Source organism: Pangasianodon hypophthalmus, chromosome 18 (assembly GCF_027358585.1).
Source record: "Pangasianodon hypophthalmus isolate fPanHyp1 chromosome 18, fPanHyp1.pri, whole genome shotgun sequence".
Lineage (NCBI taxonomy): Eukaryota > Metazoa > Chordata > Actinopteri > Siluriformes > Pangasiidae > Pangasianodon > Pangasianodon hypophthalmus.
In genome coordinates, this window is record NC_069727.1 from 498,174 (window position 1) to 507,610 (window position 9,437).

The window sequence follows — 9,437 nt, forward strand, 5'->3', positions numbered from 1 at the left end:
CCAATTCTACTGTTTTTGCATTTTATTTAATTTTATTTTGTTTTATACATTGAAAACACTTGGCAATATGATCAAAAGATGAATATGAAACGACAGATCAGAATTTCAGCTTTCATTTCCTCATATTTACATCGAGGTGTATTAAAGAACTCAGAATATCGCACCTTTTGTTTGAACCCACCCATTTTTGAAGTGATCAAAAATATTGGAACATGTGACTGACAGGTGTTTCTTGTTGCCCTATTAGATTGATTGCTTAAAGAATTAATATCTCTGAATGTCTATTCTTGGTTTGAGCCCTGGGTTTCTCCTGTGAAGACTGCATTTATTGTTAAAAAGGATAAACCAAAATGAAGACCAGAGAGCTGTCTATGGGAGAAAAACAAGCCATTTTGAAGCTGAGAAAAGAGGGAAAATCAATCAGAGCCATTGCACAAGCATTGGGAATAGCCAGTACAATAATTTGGAATGTTCTGAAAAAGAAAGAAACCACTGGTGTTCTAACAACTAGACATGGAACAGGTCGGCCAAGGAAAACAACAGCAGCTGACGACAGAAACATTGTGAGAGCTGCGAAGAGAAACCCAAAGACAAAACTCAGTGACACCAACTACCTCCACAGGGCAGTGGTGAAGGTCACAATCCACCATTTGAAGAAGACTTCAACAGCAGAAATATAGAGGCCATATCACAAGATGCAAACCTCTCATCAGCAGTGACATCAGAAGGCCAGACTGGAATTCACAGAGAAATACAGAGATGAGCCACAAAAGATCTGGAACCAAGATGAACCTCTACCAAAGTGATGGAAAAGCCAGAGTGTGGAGAAAGAAAGGACCTGCTGATGATCCAAAACATACGAGCTCATGGGTCAAGTACGGTGGAGGTAGTGTCACGGCTTGTGCTCGCATGGCTGCTTCTGGAACAGATTCACTAATATTTATTGTTGATGGAGCTCATGATGGTAGCAGCAGAATGAATTCAGAAGTCTACAGAAACATTCTGTCTGCCAATTTACAGAGAAATGCATCCAATCTAACTGGGAGGAACTTCATCATGCAGCAAGACAACGACCCAAAACACACTGCAACACAGCAAAGCACTTCATCAGGGGAAAAGTGGAAGGTTTTAGACTGGCCGAGTCCATCAGCAGACCTTAACCCACCTGAAGAGGAGACTGAAGGGAGAAACCCCCCAAAAATAATAACAACTGAAAGAAGCTGCGCTACAAGCCAAATATTAACTGTTATTTACTTTCATTTACTTTAAGACTATCTGTTCCTATACTTTTGCTCGCCTAAAAATTGGGTGGTCTGATACAAAAGGTCAGAGGTGGGTAGTAACGAATTACATTTACTTCGTTACATTTACTTGAGTAAATTTTTTGGGTAACTTGAGCTTTTAGAGTATATTTAAAGATGTGTACTTTTACTCAAGTACATTTGTAGTGAAAAACTTTACTTTTACTTCGCTACATTTGGCGGCGTTCCTCTGTTACTGTCAAATGGTAATAAATATGAGATTTTTTAAATAATTAGTTTATATGACTTGTTCGCAAGTTTCGCGAGACGCTGGAGAGGCTGCTTCACGAGAGGCTGCTAGGCATCTCCCGCTTACGTTTAGCGCGCGTTTAGGTGGAAGATGATGGCTGAAGCAGAAGACGTGTGCGAGTTATCAGAGGCAGATCACCCGTGGCATCAGGTTCAGTCTATGTTTTCACTCCAAGATGTGAAAAAGAATAGTTTCATAATGCGATGCATGCTGTGTGCACTAAAACGAACTGACCTCGCAGCGTACAAGAATTCCAGCTCCAACCTGAAAAAACACGTAGCGGGTTTATGCCTATCTGAACCCTATTAATGGTAATTTGGTAACTATGGGCACTTTGACCTTATTGTAATACCACATTTCACACACTGTCCGAATGTTTTTCCTCATATGCGCTCTCGTGCAAGCAATGACAAATATCTGTTGAACCCTACAAACAACACACGTTCATGAACAAACGTTCATTCTAAACGTCTGCACATTTTCATATCCATTTTCCACAAAACTAAATAAATTGAACAGCATACTGTGACGTCTTGCATTTATACACAAATCCAGACACCTCACTAAAGTGTAGAACATACATACAAAATAAAAACAGGATTGTATTTTATTTTATTCCTACCTAAAGAATGCATGTACTTATAAAATGTAAGAATAAAGTATGTTTTTAAAGGAACTGCTCTTAAAAGGAAGAGCTGGTTAGCCTAGCACATTACTCATTCACACCGTTTAACCATTAATCACACACACACACACACATTATATACATATAAAGCCTATTTTTCCTATTATTTTTACTTACTGCTATTTGTGCAAAGTGCCTGTGGTTACCTAATTACCAATTAATTGGTGATTCAAGTCATAATGTATAATAAAACCAAACGTAACCTAATATGCATATATTATTATTTCATCAGAGGATTCACCCGAACAAGCTGAAGGTTTATGAATAACTAATCAAGTCAAGAAAACGAGGATCAGACTCAGTCACGGTTGATGAACCTCGTTCAAAAAAGAATCCAAAGATCATGAGTGCCATTTCCAGCCCTGCAACGAAGGTAACACAGGCAGTGATTGACAAGCTGCTGATCAATTTTGTCTGTGAAGGAAACCAGCCATTTTCTATTGTAGAATTACCATCATTTAGGAAAATTATAGAAACCTTGCAATCTCAGTGCACAGTCATGACAAGAAAAACGCTGCGTCTCAAAACGCAGGATACATTAGAAAATATGAAAAGTGCACTTGTCCAAAAATTAAACAATGCTGAGTACGTTGCTACAACTGCAGACTGCTGGTCAGCCAGGCAGCGCAGTTACTTGGGGGTTTTTCCTTTAGAGAGATGTTCAGCAGCCTTGGCTTGTAGACGAATGACAGGATCACATACATTCGATGTAATTGCTGCTGCTTTAGAGGAAATACATGTAGAGTACAAAATCAGAGGAAAGATTACAAGGACGACTACAGATAGTGGCTCAAACTTTCTGAAGGCCTTTCGAATATATGGGGAGGAGAAAGAAAGAAAGAAAATGATGCTCAGGATGCACAGGAGGAGGGAGACTTCATACTTGAGGATGAATCTGACGAAAGTGAATCGGAGGTGGACTACCAAGACCTTTTTGGCATTTTAGATCAGGACTGTGGCCTGGAATACCAACTTCCCAGACATCAAAAATGTGCATGCCATCTACTTAATCTTGTTGCTACTGTTGATGCTTCAGCGGCAGAATCTGGAAGTGATATATATAAGAGACTATCACGGTCAGCCTTGGCTTTTGTGAAATGCAGTGCACTGTGGAACAAAACCAGCAGGTCAGCCTTGGCTTTTGAAACTGTGGAACGTGAGTGCAAACTGCAATTTCTGCGACCCAATCAGACACGGTGGAACTCACTGTTTCTTGCTGTAGAAAGGTTGGTGCGTATCCAGAGGGAACAAGGAGAACAAGCAATCCGAAAGGTATGCACAGCATTAAAGATAAAAATGTAAGTTGTAAGACCGGGTAGGATTTGGTGGTTTGGTGGGAGTGTACATTATGACACAGCTGATCTACATTTATTATTATTATTAACCATTTGTCTTTTATGGTACAGGCTGAATACAGCTGAATTGGGATTTTTGGCTGAGTATGCTACTGTAATGAAGCCAGTTGCAATGGCCCTCAACCTACTCCAAGGGGAATCATCAGTTCATATGGGTTTTCTGCTGCCAACACTTCATCAACTGCAGGACAAGCTGAAGAGGCTGGAGTCAACCTGTAAAGTCTGTCAACCCCTCCTTACGTTTTGGAGAGGTCATGAAGGAACCAGAGCTTATTGCTGCAGCTATACTGCTTCCAAAGTTCGGAACTGCCTGGACAACAGACCAGAGCATCTTGACAACAGGTAATGTATCTGTCAGTTCATGTCAATTCAAATGTTATTTATTTGACCTTGAGATAAGACCTTCTTTCTGTTTCTGTTTTATTAGTGGTGAGTTGCAGTTTAATAAGTTCTAAGGTCTGGACTGGTGGTGTGAATAGTGTGAATAAAATATAGGAAATATATTGTAAAATGTAGGATTATGCAGGTAAAGTGTGTAAATCTGTCTTGGCACAGGACTAGACTACATAAAAGATCAACTGGAGATCAGCGTGGAAAATGATGCCCTCTGCTACAGCAGCCCTTCAGATGAAGAGGACTTCTTCGCATCCATGAACACAGGGCACTCAGAGACAGGAGAGCTGGAGAGATACCTTTCATGTTCATCAGCTGGAGGTATGGATCTGTTACACTCCTTTCCACAAGTCAGGAATTTGTCTCTAAAAGTAAACACATCCATCCCAGCATCTGCAGCCTGTGAGAGACTTTTTACTCATGCAAGTTCAACAGTCAAATTCTGTAAAACTGATTGTTCAAGAAAGAACATATGACCAAATAAACATTCACATACTGAAGCGCAAACACACATAAACAAGTTCGTACACAAACATAATAACAAACACACACTCTGCTCACACACCCTGTCTTTTGTTCTCTGTTAGCTAGTTTAAATGCAGATGCTGACAAGTTTGTGTTGTGAATGTGAAAATAAAGACAGAGTTAACTGTTAGAAAAACATCTGGGTGTGTTTGAGATTTTATTGCAAATGACAGGTTATGTGATGTTAATGTGCCCATCACAGGACTGAGAGGCTACTTTACTTCAACCTAGGTTTTATATTAGCAGAACAAAGAGACTTTCAAGGAGAGGTGTGTGAAAGCTCTAACTAGTAACTAGCTACTTGAGTAGTTTTTTCATCGGATACTTTTTTACTCTTACTCAAGTAACTATTAAGATTGTTACTTTTACTTTTACTTGAGTAAATATTTCCATAAGTACTTGTATTTTTACTTGAGTACAGATTTTGGATACTCTACCCACCTCTGCAAAAGGCTCTACGTTTTATGTTGTTTAACACGTCTAGATGTACATACCAGGAAATAAAAGCTGAAATCCTAAATTCTCGTCTCATATCCATCTTTTGATCTCAAACCCAAATGTCTTTGGTGTATAACACAAACAAATTAATTGACCTTGTCGTTCCAATAGTTTCGGAAGGGAATGTGTATATATAATGTCCAAAACAAGGCTTGAGTCCTACAGCAGTGTCGCTAAAGACTAAAGACATGGCCAAGAACAAACTAGTTAAGTTTCTTCAAATTTTACAACCCTAACTCCATGTTGCTGTGTGACTTAGCACTAACAATACTCCAGCACTGTACTCACACTGAACATCCAGGTACACAGATGAGCTGTGATCTCCGAGCTGGTTTTGAGCTCTACAGTAGTATAAACCACTCTGTGTAGAATCAGTCGTGTTGATGGTGAGATGTTTTCCGGTTCCTATCTGCCCTCTGTTCTCTCTGTACCAGGTGTAGTTCAGCACTGCTGGGTTTGCATCACTGCTGCAATTCAGAGACACTGAACTGCCCAAAAGCACTGAAGCAGATGGAGACGCTGATACTGACGTGCTTCTAGGAGCATCTGAAGGAGGAAGAACAGGATTTAGAAGACTCCATGAATCATTAAAAGTGTAGTGAATGTGAATTAATCAGCACTTACACAGAACATGTAGTGTAAAAGAGCTCTGTGCTGATTTGTTCTTGTTCTGGAGCTGGTAGGTGGCAGTGCAGGTGAAATTGACTCTATGATGCAGGTGAGTAGCGCTGAAGTTCAGCTGAGAGGAACTGAAGCTGGTGTTGTGGTTCTGCTCCTGTCTTCTCTCCTCAGGCAGGAAGTTCCATGTAAAAGTGGGAGGCTTTAAGAGACATGGAGGAGCTGGAGCAGAGCAAATGAGACTCACTGAAGTTCTCTCCACCACCTCATTTTGGTCCTCCACCTTCCCCTGATCCTCCTTATACAGTGTTATTGAGGGGCTGATTGGAGAGTCTGAGATAAACACACAGTATCACATTAGAGATGAGTTTTAAATGTGTTCCAGTGCATCATTAGTGTAATTACAGTTACACTGTACACACACACTGCTGCAGCTCTCACCTCGCACTCTTATACGTACTGATGATCTATATGTCTCTTTCAGTCTTCCTGAAGTTTCTATTCTAAAGTAATATCTTCCAGTGTAATTCTTTCTGATGTTGTAGAAGATGGTGGTGCAGTTCTTCATGTGGAGGTCTCCTATAATTTCCCCTTCAATCTTGTTCTCTTTAGTTTCTTTAGAGTTAAAGACTTGGTTATAGTTATGGTTACTGCCGTCTTTTAACCAGATTCCTGTAAGATCTGTCTTGAGGTCTGCATCAAATTCTTCTTTAATCTCAAACCTGCAGGGTATGAGAACACAGAGTCCTCTCAGAGCTTCTACACTCTGTGGTAGACTGATGGAGAATTCTCTACACAAAACACCTGCAGACACACACACACACACACACACACACACAATCATTATTACACTAACACACAACACAAAATCATTACTACAGTAACACACACAACAGAAAATCATAACTACAGTAACACACAACACAAAATCATTACTACAGTAACACACACAACACAAAATCATAACTACAGTAACACACACACACAGCATGTATCTAAAGTGTGTAGTAATATTTACTCCAAACTGCAGTTGTGTTACAGAATCACACCAAACTGATTCAGTTACTGCCTGAGTTTAACACACTTACGTTATCAGGTCACACATTAAATATAAATTCTACACAAACCTTGAAACAGAAAACAAACGATGATGATGAGTTTCTCTGCTGATTTCATCTCTCTGTTCAGGAAAGATCACCTGGAGAAGAGACTAACACACACACACACACAATATGGTTCGTTTAAAAAGAACTACATGTGAAAACACACTGAGTCTGTTATGCCTGAACAAGCACACACACACACACACACACACACACAATATGGTTCATTTAAAAAGAACAGAACACACCGTACTGCTCTCAGACAATCAGAACACACTGTACTGCTCTCAGACAATCAGAACACACCGTACTGCTCTCAGACAATCAGAACACACTGTACTGCTCTCAGACAATCAGAACACACCGTACTGCTCTCAGACAATCAGAACACACTGTACTGCTCTCAGCCAATCAGAACACACTGTACTGCTCTCAGACAATCTGAACACACTGTACTGCTCTCAGACAATCAGAGCATACCGTACTGCTCTCAGCCAATCAGAACACACTGTACTGCTCTCAGACAATGAGAACACACCGTACTGCTCTCAGCCAATCAGAACACACCGTACTGCTCTCAGACAATCAGAACACACCGTACTGCTCTCAGCCAATCAGAACACACCGTACTGCTCTCAGCCAATCAGAACACACCGTACTGCTCTCAGACAATCAGAACACACTGTACTGCTCTCAGCCAATCAGAACACACCGTACTGCTCTCAGACAATCAGAACACACCGTACTGCTCTCAGCCAATCAGATCACACCGTACTGCTCTCAGACAATCGGAGCACACCGTACTGCTCTCAGCCAATCGGAACACACCGTACTGCTCTAAGCCAATCGGAACACACCGTACTGCTCTCAGGCAATCGGAACACACCGTACTGCTCTCAGCCAATCGGAACACACCGTACTGCTCTCAGCCAATCGGAACACACCGTACTGCTCTCAGCCAATCGGAACACATTGTACTGCTCTCAGACAATCAGAACACATTGTACTGCTCTCAGCCAATCAGAACACACCGTACTGCTCTCAGACAATCAGAACACACTGTACTGCTCTCAGCCAATCAGAACACACCGTACTGCTCTCAGCCAATCAGAACACACTGTACTGCTCTCAGACAATCAGAACACACCGTACTGCTCTCAGCCAATCAAAACACACCGTACTGCTCTCAGACAATCAAAACACACCGTACTGCTCTCAGCCAATCAGATCACACTGTACTGCTCTCAGACAATCGGAACACACCGTACTGCTCTCAGACAATCAGAACACACCGTACTGCTCTCAGCCAATCAGATCACACTGTACTGCTCTCAGACAATCAGATCACACTGTACTGCTCTCAGACAATCGGAACACACCGTACTGCTCTCAGCGAATCAGAACACACCGTACTGCTCTCAGCCAATCAGAACACACCGTACTGCTCTCAGCCGTCCTGTGTGTTCTGATTGGCTGAGAGCAGTAGAGATGATAACACATTACACACAGAGGATAACTGTAATAACTGAGTCAGTATCAGTTGTTAGTGTTTGTTGTAGAAAGAGTTATTGTTACCCGTGTGTATGTGAGTCTACTGTTCCTGTCCTGAAGTGTCATTAGTTACCATGCTTACAAACATCACACACACACTCACACACACTCACCACGCCCGAGCCTCACGCACACTCACCACGCCCGAGCCTCACACACACTCACCACGCCCGAGCCTCACACACACTCACCACGCCCGAGCCTCACACACAAAAAGTGTATACTATTGCAGTAACTCCATTTGTTGTATAAGTTAATAATGTTATAAGCTACATGGTAAAAATCACTCCAAAAACGGTGGACTTCCTGCATGTTACACTACAACAACACAATCTTCATTGCATGTACAGACAAATCTGCATGGCCTGGTTGTTCAACATGTCATTGATACATGCTCCTCTGTTAGCAAATATGTTTAGCTTTGAATTCTCTGTCCTAACTCAGAACTCAGAAAGATACAGTGATAGAACTGAAATGTCAGCTTTTAGAAACAAAACTAGCTGTAAAAAATCAGCTACTGTAGCACCAGTGAAGCATGGTGAAGAAGGGGCCTATATGTAAATATATTTTTGGACAGTAGATCACCATAAGTGGTGTAGTGCAGGAAAAAGTAGATCTCAAGTTTAAAAAAACATGTGAACACTCCTGCTGCAGCTAATAAACAGATACTGGTAAGATTACACAGTTTTATTTACCTTAAGATCAAATCTACTATTTTCCAGCTGAGTCTCGTGAACTAAACTGTTATTATTACAGATAGAGAGGTTCTTACCAGAGTATGTTAGCGTCTCCAGTTCTTGAGCTGAAGTGATGAACATCACGTTTACAGTAACACTTTAACTGCCTCTGACTCTCAACATCCTGAGTGTCAAACACTAACAAACAGGAACTTCTTTAAGTGTGTGTGTGCCTTGTTTAAGAAATTCTAATAAAACACAAGATTAAAGATACACACCAGATTAAATTTGTAGAAGAAATACACACATGAGCACACTGCTAGTGTTAATGCACGTGTGTGTATCCTTAAAACCTGCTTACAGAGCTACATATTGATGCAGCCTTTAAGATTTCAACCTGCTGAGTAACACCTAATTTGGATGGGATTATTTTTCCACAGGGAGGTGGGTACTGTAATTATTACTGGAGTATATCTGAGAT

General features: G+C 41.0%; 1 protein-coding gene across 1 annotated transcript in view; it reads right to left on the minus strand.

Annotated features, from left to right (window-relative positions):
• Window positions 1-9,088, minus strand: part of LOC113543469 (myelin-associated glycoprotein) — a 31,581-nt gene extending 22,493 nt beyond the window's left edge. The window contains exons 1-5 of the mRNA XM_053241843.1: window positions 9,052-9,088; window positions 6,753-6,835; window positions 6,067-6,429; window positions 5,632-5,958; window positions 5,296-5,553 (exon numbers count right to left, since the gene is read on the minus strand). Coding sequence (XP_053097818.1) covers window positions 5,296-5,553; window positions 5,632-5,958; window positions 6,067-6,429; window positions 6,753-6,801 — 997 coding nt within the window. The 5' untranslated portion in view covers window positions 6,802-6,835; window positions 9,052-9,088. The remainder of the gene's footprint in view (window positions 1-5,295; window positions 5,554-5,631; window positions 5,959-6,066; window positions 6,430-6,752; window positions 6,836-9,051) is intronic.
• Window positions 9,089-9,437: the final 349 nt, after the last annotated feature.